At 53.9% G+C, this 19,768-nt stretch overlaps 1 protein-coding gene across 11 annotated transcripts in view; it reads left to right on the top strand.

Annotated features, from left to right (window-relative positions):
• PLEKHG3 (pleckstrin homology and RhoGEF domain containing G3) overlaps positions 1 to 19,768 on the top strand; it is a 41,879-nt gene that overhangs the window by 15,216 nt on the left and 6,895 nt on the right. For 4 of the 11 annotated variants that reach the window (XM_045451238.1, XM_045451239.1, XM_045451247.1 and 1 more), the window contains exons 2-12: positions 11,019 to 11,405; positions 12,482 to 12,579; positions 13,825 to 13,894; positions 14,205 to 14,251; positions 14,362 to 14,512; positions 14,601 to 14,732; positions 15,001 to 15,183; positions 15,760 to 15,852; positions 16,107 to 16,193; positions 16,444 to 16,477; positions 16,811 to 16,909. In XM_045451238.1, the coding sequence (XP_045307194.1) occupies positions 11,058 to 11,405; positions 12,482 to 12,579; positions 13,825 to 13,894; positions 14,205 to 14,251; positions 14,362 to 14,512; positions 14,601 to 14,732; positions 15,001 to 15,183; positions 15,760 to 15,852; positions 16,107 to 16,193; positions 16,444 to 16,477; positions 16,811 to 16,909 (1,342 nt within the window). In that variant the 5' untranslated portion in view covers positions 11,019 to 11,057. Of the gene's footprint in view, positions 1 to 6,661; positions 6,776 to 10,348; positions 10,473 to 11,018; positions 11,406 to 12,481; positions 12,580 to 13,824; positions 13,895 to 14,204; positions 14,252 to 14,361; positions 14,513 to 14,600; positions 14,733 to 15,000; positions 15,184 to 15,759; positions 15,853 to 16,106; positions 16,194 to 16,443; positions 16,478 to 16,810; positions 16,910 to 19,618; positions 19,709 to 19,768 lie in introns of those variants that run through there. The other 7 variants (XM_045451240.1, XM_045451241.1, XM_045451246.1 and 4 more) reach the window with 5 other exon arrangements.

Below are 19,768 nucleotides of genomic sequence, written 5' to 3' on the forward strand. Positions count from 1 at the left end.
ACCCCATGTAGGTGTCGGAGAGCTGGGGTTTTTTTTTTTGTTTGTTTTGTTTTCTTTTATCCTACCCTGGCTTCTAGTGGATTTGTCAACTGTGGCTGGGTAAGAGCAAGACAGTCCCGTGTTCCTGTTTTAGAGGTGACTGTAGACGGTTCTCCTGGGGGTTTCAGAGGGCCTTCTGATTTCTGAACATTCACAGTTGGCTGGTTAGAGAAGGGGCCGCAGTGTTGGAGCGACCCAGCACAAAAGCGCTTCTGCGCTGGGAAAAGCAGAGTTAATCTCCCACTTCTTCCTGAAGTTTCTTTTTCCCAGAATCCACAGAGGGTGGTTATTTTGGATAAAATCAAGTGGTGGCAGGTCAGCAAGTGAAAGGAAGTTCTCCCCCACCCTGTGTCCTCCCGGATGGACACTGCCAGGCAAGGGCTGTGCCCGCCACTTCTGGATCTCCGGGCCACAGGAGCAGGGAGTTCAGGGGGCAGATTGCCACCCTGACTTGACTATGTTTTTAAATGTTGAGTCAAGGCCTTGCTTTTCCAGGAGCGGTATTGTGCTGCCCGGCCTGTGTTGCACCATGCCACGTGCATCCCCTCACCCCAGAATTGGGACTTTGGTGACAGCCGCCCCTCCTGTCTGCATTCTGGTCTCCTAACCTCTCAGCTAAGGGAGAAAGCTCCTTTCCTCCCTCCTGGGAACTGGTTGGATGAGTTTCTTGGGCCTCCTTGGTTGAGGCCTCTTAGAAGGGAAGGGGCCAGGGGGGTGGAGACAGGTGCTGTGGGGTGGAGAGGGGCCCTCCTGGACTCTGGGAGAGGGATCCGGGAAGGGAAATGTATAAGGCCTTGCTGTCTAAAGGGCTTGACTGCCTTTGAGAGTCGCCATTTGTTGTGAGAGCCTATACAGTCTGCCTTATAGAAGAAAATCCACTTTCTTAACTTCTCTGGGTCAGGCACCAAGGTCAGCGTCCTGGGCAAAGAAGGAGGGGTATTGGAGCATTTTTGCTGTAGTGCCTGAGAGACGGGGAAGGCCAGAGTGGTTTGATGGATGGAAGCAGTTCACTAAGCGGTGTGGTGGGGAGCACTGCTGCTCACATTTACACACTTTTCTGGGTCTGGATGGTCATGCTTGGAAGTAGAGAGGAAGTTGCATTTGGGGTAGCCAACCTGTTGGCAGGTCGCCCCCTGATTCTAATTTGCTTAGGGCGGGAATGTGAGAATTTGGGGAAGGGAAAAAGTCCTCAGGTGATGAGATGTATTCTGACCAGTCCCCAGCCCAGGAGAGAGCCTTTGGCCTGGAACCCCAATGGGACATTCTCTTCTGGTTAAGCCCCCATCTCTCAGTTTTCTTGGTTTCAGAAGCTTCTAATTTACACGAAGCTTTGTGTCTTCACCTTTACTGGGATCCTCCTTTCTGCCCCCTTCACAAGGGTTGGAATGGGTCCTGTTCTTTCTAGCAGATGCTTCCCTGGGTCCTTCTCTTTTTCTCCTCCCTGAAGCTCTCTACGAATAGTCAGCACCTTCTTGGGCCTCTGGATTCTTCCTGAACACTCTTTGGCTATATGGACCCCTGCTCCCATAGCCCCAAGTGGGGTTTGTCGCTTTTTGGGGCATATTCTCACACCTCATCTCCTAGAGCCCTTCCTTTACTGTCCCGGTAGTTGTTCTTCCAGGCATGGCTCGGGTGTGTCCTTTCCCGCCATTGCCGATGCCTACAGTCTCTCCCATTCCTGCCAGCCTGGCCTCTTGCTGCCAGCCACCCCAGGTCCTTGGGACGTCCATATCCTTTTGGGACTCAACTCTTCCATGCTGCTGCCTTTGCATCAAGGGCCCTCACGTCCCTTCACCTGCCAAGTAAAAGCTTATTCATCATTCAAGGCTCAGCTGAACTATCACCTCCTTTAAAGCTGCCCAGGTCACCCAGGTGGCACTAGTTATTCCCTCTTCCTGTGGGCACAGTTTATGTATTTGTACTTCTGTACCAGCCCTCAAGACATTGCTTTGTGGATAATTTGTTTAATTTTTCCTTCTAGAATTGGTTCCTCAAAGACAGGGACAAGGTCTTATTCATTTCAGTATCCCTAGGGCCTAGCATCATGCTCAGAAGTGTGGAATGAATTCCCAAAACTGGAGACAGTCTTGAACTCCCATGCTGCTCATGACCCCATTCTCTACCTCGTTTTGTTATTGATGGGCTTGTCTTGTTTCTCTTGATAGAGTATCCGCTCTTGAGAGCAGGCTCTGTGTGTGATTCATCTCTGTGTCTCCCACAAGGCTGCCACAATGTCTTTGTGCAAAGTGAGTGCTTGAAAATACTTGTCCAGTGAATTCTGAAGCTCACGACTTAGGAAGGGCAAGGACTGTTATCTCTAAATGAGAGGGTAGACACTGTGGCAGAGATCGCTCACTGCCTTACTCCTTATCTGTCATCCAGCTTTTTGGGGGCAGAGCTGGGGCTGGTTTTGAGCAGTGCTGGCTGGAGTCCCTGGGCTCATACACTTTCTGCTGCTATGCCCCTCTTTGATATTCTCTGTGATTTAGGAAATGGGTGAATAGCAAGGCTCTTCCCACTACCTGATGGTTTTATGTCCTTCCCATGCCCACCTTGGTGCTGGATTTTATTTTATTGTTTTTTTTAAACCCAAGGACTAGTGAGTCACCTGGGTGGCTCAGACATCCGACTCTCGACTTTGGCTCAAGTCATGATCCCACGTTTTGTGGGTTCGAGCCCCGCATTGGGCTCAGCTCTCATAGTCAGAGCCTGCTTGGGATTTTTACTCTCTGTCCATCTCTCTCTCTCTCCCTCCATCCTCTGCTCTCGTGCTCTGTCTCAAAAATAAATAAATAAAAACTTAAAAAGAAAAAACCAACTCAGAGACTAGTGTCAAGGATGATTTTTATTGATCTACTTGTGCTTTTGCTACCTTACATTTCCTTAAATTCTGTTCCTGCTCAGGCTTGTTACCCTCCATAGCTCTGTTCCTCTTTAGCTCCTGGTAGCACATGCTGTCTCTCCCTGTAGAACCCTGAGGAATGTGCCCTGCCTGCTAGAGCAAAGGACTCTGACTCACTTACACTTCATCTTCTGGTTTGTCCTTTCTGTTGGGCATGGATATCAGACTGTTTTCCTTTCCAGCTGAATTGCTTTCTATTTTTTCATGTAAGATCATGGTTCAAATCGATGTTGGGATTATAAACGATGAATGGTTGATGGGGGAGGATTAGGTCATGCTAGTTCACCAAGTTTAACACTTTCATCTTTATTATTAATTTGGGATGTGGGTAAACATTTTAGGCACAAATGGGAAAAAATCTCTTGTCCCAGTGCTTGTGGGACAAACTTTATCCATCCTTGTCATCCTGCCATTTATAGTGGGCTTACTGTGTGTCAGATGTACAAATTAGTTTATTTGTATCATCTCAGTCTTGGAGACCGGTGAGGTTGGTGCTATTGTTCTCATTTTGCAGATGAGGAACTTGAAGCTGTAAGCCCTTGGGGAGGGCAGGTGGCTTGCCCAAGGCCACACAGGGCCGGTGAAGGAGCAGCTGGCTTTCAGACCAGGTCTGCCTGACTCCAAAGCCTGTGAATCCATTTAGCGCGTGTAACCTCTGCTCCATGGACTTCCATGCACACGTACACTTGCATATTCTCTCTTCTCTGCTGGGGACGCAGAGGGACCTAACGGGACCCCCTCTGTTTCCACTTGGTTCCTCCTGAGATTCTCCAATGCCTTTGAACCTGATGCAACAGTAAATGCTGTGACTGTTGAAGGCGTGGCTCCTATTTCCTCCCCTCCCCCACCCCAGCCTGGAGGCCTGAAATCAAGTAGTCCCTGCAGCGTTGTGGGTGGGGGCTGGCGAGTGTAGGGACAGCAAGGTGGCTAATTTGCCGGGCTGGGTTCCTGAATTTTGCCAGTAGGCAGTGGAGGTCCTGTGAGCCTTTTTGGCCTAGTGAGGAGAGTGTGGGGCCTTTGGGACACTGAATCCATCCATGATTTGTAACACCAGCTTTAGCTGCTCCATCTTCTGGGGACATTGTGTCATTTCCCTTAGTGACAGGCTGTGCTGGGAGCCAAGTTGACCTACCCTTGCTGTAAGCAATAGCAATTTTTTTTTTAAAGTATTATTTATTTATTTTGAGAGAGAGAGAGAGCGGGAGAGGGAGAGAGAGAATGAATGTGAGTGAGGGAGGGGCAGAGACAGGACGAGAGAGAGAGAGAGAGAAAGAGAGAGAGAGAGAGAGAGAATCTCATGACTTGAGCCAAAATCAAGGGTCAGGGATGCTTAACCAACTGAGCCACCCAGGCGCCCCAGGAATGCAATTTCTAATCAACAGTAATTGCTCTCATCTGCCTTTCATATACATGTATATGAGACTTCCTGGGAGGAAGCTTTTCCTGCAATATTTGTAGGGGGACCTTATTGTACTCCCTTCTTCAAATTCCAGAGTGGTTCCTTGGCCACTTTTCCCTTCCTCTGTATATTTTTGTGACTGGTCACTTGATGTGTGGCATGATGGCAGGGCAGCTGTGCCCCTGCTCTAGGCCCTTGTCTGGGGCCAAGTGGGACAGGACTGCTTGGGTGAATGAGCAGTCACTGCTCCTGGTACCTCTCGGCAGATTGGAAACTTGCTGGCCGTGACTAATGTGGAAACTCATTAGTCTAAGAGGAACTGGCTCAGGCCTCGGTTTTGACCAGTTTATCTTTCACCTACTGTGGGAATGGTGAGGGGTGCTTTAGCACAATAGTGCAGGTGTTTATTGAGCACCTAGTATGTGCATTGCTCTCTGAGGGGGAAGGAAGGGCACAGGAAAGAAGGCCCAGCCCCCCTGGGTTTTACCGTCTAGTCCAGAAGAAAAGCATGCACTTACGGACCCCAAGGACCAGCACTTTAAGTGATACTCTGGGTCATTAGAGTTCAAGGAAGTGTGTATGTATTAGTGTCCTGTGGCTGCTCTAACAAACCCCACAAACTTAGTTGCTTGAAACAGCACGTATTTATTATCTTACAGTTCTGGAGGTCAGAACTGAATCTGGGTCAACGGGGCTGTGTTCCTTGTGGAGGCTCCAGGGGGGAGGATTGGTTTCCTCACCCTTTCCGGCCTCCTGAGGCTGCCTACATCCTTTGGCTTGTGGATCCTTTCCTCTCTCTGCAAAGCTGGCAGCCTGGCAGTCTTCCAGCCTCTTTCTGTCTGTCCCTCTGCTGTTCTTGGCACATCAGCGTCTGAATCCTGCATCCCTCTGGTAAGGATCCCTGTGATCACATCAGGCCCACCCTGGTAACGGGGTAGTCTCCCCATCTCAGGAGCCTCAACTTGATCACGTTTCAAAGTCTCTTTTGCTGTATAAAGCAACATCAGTAGGTTCCTTATAGCCAATGATTAGGATGTGGATATACTCTGAAGGGGGGCACAGCCTACAGTTGTGTGTGTGTTGAAGGGGCTGGAAGTGGTTGAGGAGGCCCTTCTGAAGGAGGTGATTTGACTGAGTTTGTGTAGGGGGAGAGGGTCCGGGATGCGATATCAGGTATGAGAAACAACAGGAGCAAATGTTGGGGTTGCGGGGTGGTGGGAACAGTGAGTGAGGTGTGGTCTTCCCACTGAGATGAAATGCCAAGGGCTGTCTTTCCCCTCCACGGCCAGGCTGAGGAGGTTTTCTGGATTTCAGTCTGTTAGCCCGCATTTCCTCCCAGAATTCAGGTGGGAGGGCTTCATTGGCAGCCGCTCTCCCATTCCTTCCCAGCAGCTGAAGTCCTGCTTTAAGGACCCAGCCACATTTGATGGCCCCTGCTGTTCTGGGGTGGTGGGAAAAGGAATTCACTAGGGAAAATAAATTCATGAGGGGAAATGAATTTGAGCCAGCTGGCCCAGGTTTGTGACCCAGAAACCCTGGTCGCTCTGTTTGCATGGCCTCTGTGACAGTCACGTTGCTCACATTAACACATGGAACCCAGTTACTCCCCAGGGAGCCTCCCGTTGTCCTTTCTTAGGGTGCTTTGGGCCCCTGAGTCTCTGGGGAGGGTTGGGCGGGGCCTGAGTAAGGAAGCTGCTCTGGAAAGGGGCCAAGAGCCAGACCCTCTCAGGGATCCTCCTGTCCTCGGGAAAGCCTCTAGGGCTGTGCTGAGAGGTGTCCTCCCTCTGGCGTGGCCGAGGGGGAGCGGCAAGAAGAGACAGGCAAGAGCCGGGCGTGGGGTGGCGCGGAGCTGTGGGCGACAGCACGGCTGAGTGAGCTCAGCTCCTGTTTGAGATCTCTGAGGAAGTTCACCTTGCTCCTGCCGTGTTTGTCTGGAGAAGCCTTAGCTGCTCTCTGTTGCTTCCTTCTGGTACCCTCTCTGAGGAGCTCCTGACGGGAGTTGGGGCATTGTTCCGGGGAAGGTCAAGGGCGCCTGACAGGTTCTGAGAGCCTTTGGAGTGTGTAGGAAGCCCCTGGGGAGGTGGGTGTGCGGGGGGATTTGGGAGCAGTTGCCTTTGGGAGAGCGCCTTGCTCCTTTCCTGCCCGCCTCTAGGGCAGGTGTGTCGGGCTTCCGCTTCTTGGGCGTGGGGTGAAGGGCGGCAGGTGAAAGGATGACGTCAGCCTCCTCCTCCGCACCTGGGCCCAGCCTGACTGAAGCAAAATGTTTTCTGGGGCGTCTCCAGAGCTGGCCCGCGCAGAGGGCTGTGCAGCGGGTGCCCCTCTCCCTCTCCTGCCTTCTCAGCCCGCAGGCCAAGGAGGGAGGGCCAGAGGGGATGTTGCTGAGTCCTGGGGGCTCCCCAGGACCAGAAAAGGAGAGGTTCTCCAGAAGGTTCCCGGTGAGTGCCTCGCTGTAGGACCATAATTTCTGAAGTTGGCGGGGCAGGGTGGGGGGGTGGGGGTTGGCAAGGTGATGTCACTTTTGCCTCAGTGACCAGAGGCCTGAGGACAGAACATGGGGGCTAATTGTGGGTTTTGTCATTTTTTCTGTTGGAGGCAGGGGTGTGGGTTCGGTTGGGGGCCTGGTGCTGAAGCCTGGTGAGGAGGAGGAGGTGTGGGACTTGACCCCCCCCGTTCAGCTGTGCTGGGAGTCCTAGGGGCCTGCTGCAGCCTGCCTCCCTGCCTGGGGAAGGTCCTCAACAGGAGGAGTTGATGACCTGGAGAGGTGTGGGTGGAGGAAGGGTGCGGATTGTTAAATTTAGAGAACGTTAAAAAAAAAAAAAAGAAAAATGAATCTCCATTCCTCTCGTGCCTCTGCCTCCCCCTCCCCAAAATGTATGTCTGAGCCGCTTCTTGGGTCCGTCAAAAAGAAAGGCTTAGGGGACCATCACAGGTGTGGGACTGGAGAGACAGAGTTTTCCAGAAGACTGATTCATTGATTGATGATTAGACTGACTCATGTTGAGGGATGGAACAGGTCAGGGCTGGGGGACACTTAGGGGAACTGGAGACTGGGCGTGGTAGGGGGCGGTGGGTGTGGGCATCTGGCTTGGGGGTTTGGCTGCTCTCTGTCACCTCCTTCTCTGGGCTCCCACTTCCCCAGCAGACTGTGTCTTCCAGATGAGTTTGAAGACCTGGGTCTAATCTTGGCTTTGAGGTGACTCTTAACAGTTTGGGGCGATACTCAGGGAAGAGGAAGGAAGGAGAGGTTGCCTCTGCCCAGGGGCATGTGGGCAGTCCTTCTGCCGTCTCTTTGGGAGTCCGAACCACACACACAGTATTGGTTGGGATCAGGCTTTTAGGACCAGAGTGTACTCAGAGTCTACTAACAGCCCCCCTGTACTCTGCCTGGTTTGCTCTCACGGCCCCACATGCTTGTCATCCTCCCTTTTTGGGTCTTTAAGTTGTTTTCCAGCAAGCTTCCTGTCCTGGACAGCCTTGTGATCCTGGGGCTCCTGGTCCCTGCGGAGCTTGTCTCATGCGAGGAATTATAGTCCGATCCTGGTGACCTCAAGCTTTTCCGCTTCTCCATGACCTGCTCTCCTTTGACTTGGAATCTGTATTTTACCACATTGTTCCAACTGGAGGGTACGGGCCAGAGGTCACATAGTAGCGGGTCTAGAAATAGCCGGAAGGAATCTTTGACTTTCATCCCTTTACCTCTGTGGCCTTTGTTAGGATAAATGAAGTATGGCGGTAAAACAAGTCTTTATAAGCCACCCACCCACGGTTTATGGTGAAGCAAAGCCAATGCATTCAGGTCTGTGACTAATTGTGGCCCTGGCTTGTGTAAAATCCATTAGGGAGGCAGCAGCTGGGGCAGGGGGGCTTAAACACTGGAGCCTGTGTGCCTGAATTCAAATCCAGGAGCTACCACACGCTACCTTGTGGCCTCAAGTTTCTGTGTCTGTAAAATGGGGGTAGTAATGGTGCTGACCTTGTAGAGTTGTTAGGAGATGGAGGTGACTTGTTTCTGTAGCACTTAGAACGCTTCAGCTCTTGGTTGGTATGCTTTGTCTCAGCCCCAGGGGGACTCCTGGGCATGGGCATGACTTTGAGAATGGGAGCTTGGTTTGCAGGCAGATGACTACCTTCAACCAGAGGAAATTTCTCCAAGGAGAAGAGATGCTTTCGTTTCTGTGTTCACAGGGCAATGGGGTCTCTAAAGAGTGACCCTCAGAAGGCACCCCTTAGAGATTAATCTCCCTGAGAGAGTGTGTTGTGGGGGGAGGGGGGCTGTGGCTAATCTACTTTAAAACTGACCTGGCTGGCTGTGAAATCCATCAGGGACTTGGGCCTTTGCCATTTAGCATCCCCTTAGGGGCCGACTGACCCCAGGTTTGATCTGGGAAAGGTCTTAGGCCGTGAGTTTCTGCCCCATTATTCCAGCTGCTACTGACTGCGGGGAGTGGGGAAGGGGGGGGGGTGGGTGGGTGCCTGACAGTGCAGCAGGCTTTGAAGGACACCAGAGTCCCACAGGACTGAGGGTTAAGGGTTGGGGCGGAGTTTGGATCTGTGTCTTTCTTTGTGCTGAAATGACACAGCGTTACCCTGCGGGCTGGTTCTGTAGAAAGGCCTAGTTGGTTAATTTTAAAGGCTCTTTTGAGGAGGGAGGAAAAAGGAGCAATGTTGCGTTTCCCAAGGGGCTTTCCTCTGCGATGCTCAGAGTTTCACCAAGATGAGCTTGTTAATTAATCCTCCCTTGTTGTGCCTGGAAGGGAGGGAGAAGGCTGGAATGGCCTCAGCACTGCCACTGTGTCCTTACCTGCACAATGAGAGGCTCCTTCCTATAGATTGCAGAGGAGGTGACACCCCTCCCCCTGCCCAAGCTGAGACCTTCTGTGGCAAAGGGCTGTGCTGGAGAGGGTCCTTGCTGGGCTCTTGATTTTCAGCTCAGGAGAAGCACTGGTTTGTTCATCATTTTCCATTTGCCAGATCACCTTTAAGGCCCCTGAGCTTAGGTCACTTACAGTCTAGAGGAGGGGATCTCACACTAGTCACAGTCACACAGGGGGTGTAAGGGTAATCCTGGGGTGCTGTAGGAGTAGGTAGAAGGGGGCCTCCAGGTTTGTATTCTGGGGAGGTTTCTAGAAAGAGGGCTGGCTTCTAATCTGAAACCTGAGGATTGGGTATAAGTGACACAGGTTGGGGGGTGGTATGACGTGAGGTAGACGGAGAGGAAATAATGTCCAGGCAAACAGAACATTTGCAAAAGCAAGAGCTCAGGGCTACTTGCTCCAGGTTGGGCAGAGGCACAGAAAAGCAGGGGGAAATTCAAGGTTACCGGAGTGAGGCCACCTTCTAGATCCTTCTCATAGCTGTGAAGAGCTCTAGGCTGTGGTCTAGTAATTTCTGAGCCCTAGAACTAGGGGTGAAGGCTTTGGGTCATTGGTAATGAGAGTGATGTTCTAGAACTTTGTTCCTGTGGAAACAGAAATACACGTTCTGGGAAGTGGTGCTGGCGAGCCGCAGTCTTCTGGGGTTGGAGTGGAATGTTCCTCTCCTTCCCAGAGGCCATAGCCCCTCCCAGACTTACTGCTCCAGGTTGGCCTACCTGTGAACAGTACCACCTGCTCAGGAATAAAGTCCACCCGGGGCTGTATTTGCCTTACCTGGGAGCAGTTTCCTGCTTGCTGGCCTTCCTGACTTAGCTGTGCTTAAAGGGAATTTAGGGAGACTCATCGGTGGCTCAGCCTTGGGGCATTTCCTGGGCGCTGGGAGCTGGGGTGAGTCAGGGCCTGTGCCAGGTGCTGGGGGTTGAGGAGCCTTCGTACTATCTCCTCTGCCTTCCCTGTCAGTATCCAGAAGGTTTCAGATTCATGGTGAAGTCGCTGGTGCCCCAGAGATGGAATCCCAAGGAGATTCTTACTCTCTGGCGTGTGTGTTGTCTTAGATTATAAAGAGCAAGATCTTTACCTGCCCTTGCTGGTGACCCCAGCACAGGCCCCGACAAGTGGGCGCTTGGGAAGTGCTTTTTGACAATTGCTGTTATCATCACTGTTCTGATGAGTTATGGAGCCCTTGCTTCGTGCCAGGCACCGCGCTCAGACCTGTACGTGTAGCAGGTCCCTGCATCCTCGTGGACACAGCCCTTGGGTAGGTGCTGAGATGCTGAGGTTCTGAGAGGCTGGGAGCTTTGCCAGGGCAGTGGGGCCGGGCTTGGGATTCCATCCGAAGGCACCCTCACTGCTGCTATGGTGGGGATGTCCTCTCTGCTTTTCTGGGGATCAGGTTTCTGAGCCCTTTATTGTCCTTGGATGTGGTTTGCCCATCCTCACCCTGGGAAAGCTTGGAGCCAGGAAGGCATGTTACCTGGGCCTCCTTGTGCCTGTTGGCAGATTCCGAGGGAAAGGACCCTCTCCACATTCAGAGCTGTTGTTTTTAACATTGTGGTGAAATACACAGACATAACATTTCCATTGTAACCATTTTTAAGTGTGTGGTGTTTCAGTGGCATTAAGTACATTCCCAATGTTGCTCATCTGTCACCACCATCATCCCCCGGACTTGATTACCTCGCAAAATGGAAACTCCGTACCCATTAAATACTAACTCCGCATTCCCTCCTCCCCCAGCAGCCACCCTTTTCCCTTCCTTTTCTGTGAAGATTCCAAGGTTCAATTCTTTGTCTGTCCCGCCCAGAATCTCTCCGGAGTGCCCTCTCCAGGCAGCGATGCCAGGATGCCTGTCTCTGCCTCTCTCCGCCAAGAGCGCAGCCAGGAGCGGCCGGTGAGCCTGACCTCCACCACCTCCTCGTCGGGTTCATCCCGTGACAGCCGCGGTGCCATGGAGGATCCCAATGGTTCCGAGGCTTCTGCTGAGAACGGGGCAGGCTCCCCGCGCGGCCGGCATCCCCCCAACGGCAACCCCAACTCCAGCGGCTGGCTGAGCGTGAGGGGGCCCCTGTCTCCGTTCAGCAGTCGGGCCCCGGCGGCCCCAGCACATAAGCTCAGCTACCTGGGCCGAGTGGTGCGGGAGATCGTGGAGACGGAGCGGATGTATGTGCAGGACCTGCGCAGCATCGTGGAGGTGAGGCCCGCCACCCAAGGGGCTGAGTTTGGGAGGGGGCCCGGCCTCTGGCTCCTGGTGGCCCAGCTCTGTTGTAAACCTGCTTCCACCCCTGGAAGGAAATTTCTCCCTGATAGTTGGTTTCAGAAGACCTGCTTCCCATGGAGTAGTGGGGAGATCTCATGCGGCCTGCTCTGGAGGAGCCTCTGAACGCTCCCACTGCCTTAGGACTTTGGGTCACATCAGTAGCCCGGGCCCACAGAACCTCCTGCAGGCCATTAGGGGGCAGACACGGTTGGTGGGGAGGGGCGGGGACTGCTATGCTCATGGAAACTGATCACAGTGAGGACACTGGCCTGGATGTTGCCTACCTGTGCCCAGATCCCTGCTCTGTGGTTGCCTGGCTACGGGGTCTCAGGCACCTGCGTAAGCTCCTGAGCCTCGGGTTCCTCACCTGGGACATGAAGACGCACCCACCTCGTAGGGCCATGTTGGTGAGGCATTTCACACTGCGGGCACGCAGGAAGGTGGCTGTGTGGCTGCCACTGAGGACGCCCTCTGCTCGCTGCAGAGGGAACCGTGTATTTGTTTCCGGGGCTGCTGTAATAGATAACCTCAAGCTGCGTGAGTAAAACGCAGACACTTAGTCTGTCTTCGTTTAGGAGGCAGAATGCGTTGCATGCCTCTCTCCTGGCTTCTGCCAGGTGGTTGCTGCCTATCCTTTGCGTTCCTTGGCCTGTTGATCTATTATCCTGACCTCTGCCTCCACCTTCCTATCGCTGCCTTCTCTGTGTCCTTTCCTCTTGTGAGGACACCAGTCATTGGAGTTAGGGCCCACCCTAAATCCAGTAGGATATCGTCCTGAGATCCTTGACTCATTACATCTGCAAAGACTCTATTTCCAAGTGAGGTCACCTCCTGAGGTTCTGAATGGATATCAGTTGGGGGGTGGGGAACTATGCAGCCCAGTACGGTAGGCCATGTCTGTGAAGTCACGCTGTGGTTGTACAGAAATGGGGTGTGGCTGGAGGAAGTGGGGGGACGGACTGTACCGGGGGCGGGGTGGAGGATGGGCTCTGATGCCTCCCTCCACACAGGACTACCTCTTGAAGATCATTGACACGCCTGGGCTGCTGAAGCCAGAACAAGTCAGCGCCCTCTTTGGGAACATAGAAAACATCTATGCACTGAACAGGTATGGAGTGGGACTAACACATACTGCGTTCTGCCTATGAGGCCCATCTTAGGGCCTAGAAGGGCCCTGGATGGGCCTAGTCTCCTGGGCTGTGACATGTGGGCCAGGGGCCTGATCACTGAGGGTGGGTGGGTAGTGGTGCTCTACCCCTGTAAGGTGCTACAGTCAGCTCCCTATAGGAGAGAGGGGGTGTGGGGTCATGTGCCCTGGGGCTGCTGTGCCTCCTGTCAGGTGGGGGAGACCATCTGAGGCCATGTGCATGTTGGGGCCAGACTGGGCCAGGCCAGCACCCCCTCAGGGAATGGCTGGACTCTGGCATGTGATGCTCTTCTCTCTGTCCCTTTGTGGCCCTTTGTCTCTTCCATCTTTCTCCCCTTCTTGCACATCCCTTAACTTCTTCATCACCTTCCTACTGACCCCATGGGAAACCAGGGCTCCCTGGAGGTGATCTGACCCATTAGGTGAATGAACAGATCAGGCGAAAGGGGAGGCTGAGTGAGGTCTGGCAGGGGGCTACTTCAGGGCAAAGGGGCTCCTTGAGGGTATGGCATGTGCTGCCTGGGCCCACAGATTCCCCAGGGCGAGGGCACTGGTCGGGGGGAGCGTGCTTGAGGGGACAGCATTGATAGGATATAGGGCCCTCTGAGATGGCTGAGAGACTTCCTGCAGTGCAAGCTTCAGAAGGCCGGGAGGGCAGGGTGACTTGGGCCAGGTGCTGGTGGGGGTCGGGAAGACAGATGCATGGGAGGAGGTGACAGGGGAGCGTTGTGGTTAGGGTTTCCCATAGCATCCCAACCCGAATCCAAGTTCAGACTCTGGGACTCCCCCTCTCTCCCTTTCCTGCATCCTTTTGCACCGGGGTGTGTGTGTCAGGGGCCTTTGCTTACTCTGGGAATCCCAGCCCTCTTCTTTCTCCCCCTTTAATCTCAGTCTGTGTGTGTTTGACTCCTTCTGCTTGCAGAGGAGCGGTCTCTCCTCCCAAGGTGGGTACTCGCATCCCCTTTCTCTTGCTTGCTGAGCATGTGGGGCTCCTTTGCTCCCCATCTTTGCGGCAGTGCTGAATACTCCATGGTTGCTGGCCTGCATGGGGCTCACTCTGAGGGAGGAGAAGCCCTGACTCTTTGGCGTGTCACCAGGGCTGGCTGTGTATCTGGGAACCAGGAGGTTGGGGAGGGGACTTGTTGGTAGGTGTGGAGGCTGTGAGCTGTCTGGGGTCTGATGACCACTCACTCCCCCCTCCCCCAGCCAGCTACTCAGAGACCTGGATGGCTGCAATAGTGACCCTGTGGCTGTGGCCAGCTGCTTTGTGGAAAGGGTAAGAAGGGCTGGGTTCTTGCCTCTTGTCCCACCTTGCTGGGGACTCAGAGGCACAGGAACGCCCAGCAGAGGCTTCTGCCAGGGGAAGGAGGGGCGTTCTGGGGTGCCTCAGGTGGGAGGGGCATTCTGGGGTGGAGCCAGGGGCTGCTAGGTGGATGGGGTATCCCAGGGAGAAGGGTACAAGGATAGATCTGCAGGTGTTCAGGGAAAGGGGGGCAGAGTGTACTCTGGGGATCAGGGCCATGTTTTTGGTATTCCCAAGTTTGCAGCCTCCCAGAAATCACTATCTTTGTTCGGTCTCTTCTTAGAGCCAAGAGTTTGATATCTACACCCAGTATTGCAACAACTACCCCAAGTGAGTAATTGGGGTGGAGAGGGGAGGTAGAGTTATTTGGTGGGCCTGGAGCACCACACGCCCCCATCTAGGCCTTCCCAGGCAGTGACGGCCGCCTCCCCCGCTCCCAGCTCAGTGGCCGCCCTGACCGAGTGCATGCGGGACAAGCAACAGGCCAAGTTCTTTCGGGACCGGCAGGAGCTGCTACAGCACTCTCTGCCCTTGGGCTCCTACTTGCTGAAGCCCGTCCAGCGCATCCTCAAGTACCACCTGCTGCTCCAGGTAACCCAGAGGTCTTCCTGAGGATGGGGGGCCCGGGGGAGGGGCAGGGCCTGAGTCTGGGCCGCCTGAGCGCCTGTCTCCCGCACAGGAAATCGCCAAACATTTTGATGAAGAAGAAGACGGCTTCGAGGTGGTGGAGGATGCCATTGACACCATGACCTGCGTGGCCTGGTACATCAATGACATGAAGAGGAGGCACGAGCATGCAGTCCGGCTCCAGGTGCTGCAGGGCTGGCGGCTGGAGGGACTCGCAGGGGCGGTGGGGCGAGGTGGGGTGGCGCTTGGGAGAGCGCATGTGGCCGCCTGCTGCGGTGAGCTGAGGGCTCGTTTCCCTGTGGGGTGGGCTTCTCTGTGGGGAGCCCTTGTGGCAGCGTGTGTCTGGCGGATGCAGGTGGTGGCTGTGTCTGCGGGAGTTTTCTGGGGCTCCACGCAGTCCCCAGAGTGTCAGGAGCAGCCTGACTCTGGGGCTCCCTGCTTCTCTGCTGCAGGAGATTCAGTCACTGCTCATCAATTGGAAGGGACCAGACCTGACCATCTATGGGGAGCTCGTCCTGGAGGGCACGTTCCGCGTGCACCGCGTGCGCAACGAGAGGACCTTCTTCCTCTTTGACAAAGCTCTGCTCATCACCAAGAAGCGAGGCGATCACTTTGTCTACAAGAGTCATATCCCGGTAACCAGACTGCTGTCATGTTCTCTGCCCCTCCACTCCTTCTCCACTTCCCCCATTTTAGTGGGCCCATCTCCAGACCCTTTTTTTTTTTAAAGATTTTGTTTTTGGGGCGCCTGGGTGGCTCAGTCAGTTGAGTGTTGGACTCTTGATTTTGACTCAGGTCATGATCCCGGGGTCGTGGGATGGAGCCCCGAGTCAGGCTCCGCACTGGGTGTGGAGCCTGCTTGGGATTCTCTCTCCCTCTCCCTCTCTCTCTGCTCTCTCTCTTAAAATAAAAATAAATTAATTAAAAAAAAAAAAAGATTTTATCTTGAAGTAATCTCTCCACCCAGTGTGGGACTCGAACCTAAAACTCCAAGATCAAGAGTCACATGCTTTACTGACTGAGTCAGCCAGACGCCCCCAGGCTGCACTTCTTGACCTCTTCATGGGCTCCGGGTTGGTGTGGATACAGCTCTATCCTTCTGAGATTACTCTTCCTGCCTCCCCAGATGGTCTCGAGGGGCTGGGGCCCCAGGTCACCCCCACCCCCCAGTGCCCCTTCTTGTGCTTGACTGCACTCTCTCTCTGCCCCAGTGCTCCTCCCTGATGCTGATCGAAAGCACCAGAGACTCCCTGTGCTTCACCGTCACCCACTACAAGCACAGCAAGCAGCAGTACAACATCCAGGTGAGGGTTGGGAGGCTGGGGACAGACGTGCCTTCTCAGCTCGCTTGGCTCTATTGAGCCTCAGTGTCTCTCTCTGGAAGGTAGAGATCATTGTGGACATCTCTCAGGCTTGTGCTGGGGAGTTAGATAACCTCACAGAGGCCCCAGCACAGGCCATCTTTCTGCCGCTGCCCCCCTGACAAGCGCGGCCTACGGTGGACGGCTTCAGGCTTGTGATAATAACACCTGGCTCCCTCTCCCTCGGGTCCTTCCAGGCCAAGACAGTGGAGGAGAAACGGAGCTGGACTCACCACATCAAGAGGCTCATCCTGGAGAACCACCACACCACTATCCCCCAGAAGGTGAGTGCCGGGGGGTACCCCACCTAGCCCCTGATGGGCTGCAGGGAGAGGTGATCCTCAGCCAGGGCCAGGGGCCCACCAGTGCCTCACCCTCTGGACATTGGCTCCACTCGACAGTGGGGATCAGCCTATGCCCTCGACCTCAGCATAGCACTGCGGGTGTCCCGGTGCGGTAAGAGCCGAGCTGGTGGAGCAAGGGAGGCACGGCACATGGTGAGGTGGTAACAGGGTGTGTTTCCTTTCCTTCCAGGCCAAGGAAGCCATCTTGGAAATGGACTCCTACTGTAAGTGTGCCCTTTCTGCCTGCTTTGCCCCTAGTTGTGCACATCTCTAGGTCACGTTGCATCCTGGGGAAGCTCTGCCTACTGCTTATGTTGCAGGGAGCAGGGAGGATGGGAAAGGGAAGCTCCTTTTGTCAAAGGCTAGGGGTCTGCTACAAGGTCAAGGGCATGGTCCTGTTGGCAGGTGCGACTCCTAGTGCCTCACATTCCTGGATGGAAGATGGAAGAGAAGGGAGCTCTGGAGGCTTCTGGCCCCTGGAGCTGGGGCGGGCAGCAGAGGTGTGGTCACGTACAGTCAGAGTCTAGGCCAAGGCTGATTGTGAATCTCGTGTGCAGATCCCAGTCGGTACCGCTGCAGCCCGGAGCGACTGAAGAAGGCTTGGTCCTCCCAGGACGAAGTGTCCACCCACGTGCGGCAGGGGCGCCGGCAGTCTGGTAAGGAAAGGGCTGTGTGGGCAGAGATGCTTCCTCGGAGGACTCTGGGCCAGGAGGGGGACTGTGTGCGGCAGCATTTGGGGCTGGCTGCCACCTCTCCGGACATCTTGGGAAAGGGCAGGTCCCGGGAGGGTTGCTGGGCACATGTAGAGCACCCCCTCCCAGTGCTCCTGCTTCGGGCCCTTCTTGTGCCCCAGGGTTGGGCAGCCCACCTTTTCCCGCACCCTGGGAATGCTGGTTTACTCAGGGCTCAGTGCCCCTTAGCTTTCCCGCAACTGAAACCTTGCTCCTTGGCCACTCAGAATCCTGGAGCCCAGCCAGGAGTGACGCTCAGACATCATGGGTGATCCCCAGCCCAGTTCTGGAGCAGAGCAGAGGCAGAACATGGGGAAAACGAGTTAGACGTCAAGTGGCACCAAATCCAGACAGGAAATATTTACTTTGGGTCTCAGGAAAAGTTCAGTTTTCCTCTGCTCGGTTTTCTTCCATGACTGGGCTTGCTGCTATGTACTTGGAGTTACTGGAATGAATCGTCTGTTGAAAAAGAGAGAGCCTTGCGTTTGTTCTTAGCTCTGGGGGTGATAAGTGTGTGTATTCTACGTCTGTTCGTCTGTTTGTACTCTTCAGTCAGAGGCCCAGGGACAGACTTAGCCTCAGCTGGTACCTACCAGACATAGACGAGGTGAGAGTTGGAATGAGAAATGTCTCAGAAACCCCTGGAGAGAAGATTCGGCAGTATGGGCAGCACTGTCCTGGCTTAGATCTCCGTGGTGCACTGGGCTTTGGCTGTGACCCACGGGTCCCCTGAACAACTATGTGGGTTGACACGTGGGCTTTGGTTTTCTGGAAGGTGGAACCAAGCGGTCTCTGGAAAGCTTTTGTGATTTTGCTTTGTTATGTGTTCCTCCCAATGGACCTTAAACCCTAGGCAAATTTGCTATGGTTGCAAAAGTTTTACGATGTTGTATTGTTAAAAGCCCCAGACTGAGGGTGTTACTTCGTACGTTTCTGGCCCTTTCTGTTTTCCTTTTTTTCTGTAATGTTCTTTCCGCCCTTCTAGCGTTCCCCTTTAACCTGCCATAGCTTTGCATTGGAAGCTTCTGGATCATGGAGGTGATGATGGTGGTGGTGGTTGAAACAGCAGTACCGCCTGTCATAACATCAGTGTCCAAACTGCAGCTATCAAGGCACTCGGGAAATGAGCTGTTTTAGAGCTAAGTTTCCACAAGACCGAGACTTTAGCCCATGAACACGGACAGAGTCGTGTTCTGTTTACTTGTGTTCATACTTTAGTTTCAACCATTATGAAACAAACATCTTTTTTTTTTTTTTTTTTTTAATGTTTATTTATTTTTGAGAGAGAGAGAGACAGTGTGCAAGCAGGGGAGGGGCAGAGAGAGAGGGAGACACAGAATCCAAAGCGGGCTCCAGGCTCGGAACTGTCGGCACAGAGCCCGACGTGAGGCTCAAACACTGGGATCCTGACCGGAGCCGAAGTCAGACACGTAACTGACTGAGCCACCCAGGCACCCCGAAACAAACATCTTTCTAAAACATGCTGCCTGCTCTTGAGCCTTTCAGGGTAGAGGATGCTGACTACAGTTGAACTTTCCCCTTTCTGGAGACTGCTGCGGCCTGTGAACCGCTAGGGCAGTGGCGTTCGTCATGTGGTGTCCGTCCTTACCCCGGAGCGTTGGTTCTCGTCTGTGGTAGTGTGCTCGCCTGTAGCTCTTCTCCCCACTTGTGTTGTTTGAAATCAGCTGACTGAACTTGTAAGAAGTGTGGGTAAAGACAGGCCGGCAAGGGGCCCCTGGCCGTCTCGGTCGGTGGAGCATGCGACTCTTGATCTTGGGGTCATGAGTTTGAGCCCCATGTTGGGTGTAGAGAGTATTTTATTTTTTTATTAAAATAATTTTTTTTGAGTTTATTTTGAGGGGGAGAAAGAAAGCGTGCGTGACAGGGGCAGAGAGAGAGAGAGAGAAAGACACAGAGAGAATCCCAAGCAGGCTCCACACTGTCAGCACGGAGCCTGACGCAGGGCTCGAACTCCTACATCAAGGGTCGGTCGCTTAACTGACTGAGCCATCCAGGCACCCTGGGTGTAGAGATTACTTTTAAAAAAGTGTTTAAAAAAAAAAAAAAAAAAAGAGGAGGGGAGGAAGTTGCTGAGAGGGAGACACAGGCCCAGTGCTAGCACTGCCGTGACGCATGGAGCCACCTACTCTCTTGCCTCCGGGCCTCCTCCTTCCAGACTGCTGAGCTGGGCAGAGAAGTACACTCTGGATACGGAAGGTGCTGCTGTCATTACTTGTCACTTACAAAATATTCTTGATTACAAGCTTTAAGATGAAAGAGTAGGGCATTCTGCTTTTCTCACTTAAAAAAAACAGTCAGATTAACATTTACTTATGTTGTGCGCGTACCCACACCCACACCTCAGTGGAAAAAACTTCAGCGTGCTCCCCTGCTTGGGAACAGCCCGGAGACCTCGGTAGATTTTCCTTCTGCCCCCCAAGTTTATAGTGGGCTGCCCAGTTAACACCAGTGGGGCAAGAACAGTATGGGCTAAGGTCAAGACTGCGTGGAGAGGTCCCTTGACACGTGTCCTCCCGTCCCTGCCTGTCTGTCTCAGGTCTGTCTCCAGAAAGGCTGGGGTACACGGTGCTGACACCATCAGGCTAATGGGTGTGTTTTGTATCTTGTTCCCAGAGCCCGGTCAGCCCCCGTTCAGCCGGGCATCACTCCCCAGCGGGCAGCGAGGCTTCACGGAGCCAGGCCTTAAGGGCCGTAGGAAGTCGGGTGCGACCTCTGCTTTCCAGCCAGGGGTGCTGCGAGGGGGCCGGGCCTCGGGTGTCGCTA

Source organism: Leopardus geoffroyi, chromosome B3, assembly GCF_018350155.1.
Source record: "Leopardus geoffroyi isolate Oge1 chromosome B3, O.geoffroyi_Oge1_pat1.0, whole genome shotgun sequence".
Lineage (NCBI taxonomy): Eukaryota > Metazoa > Chordata > Mammalia > Carnivora > Felidae > Leopardus > Leopardus geoffroyi.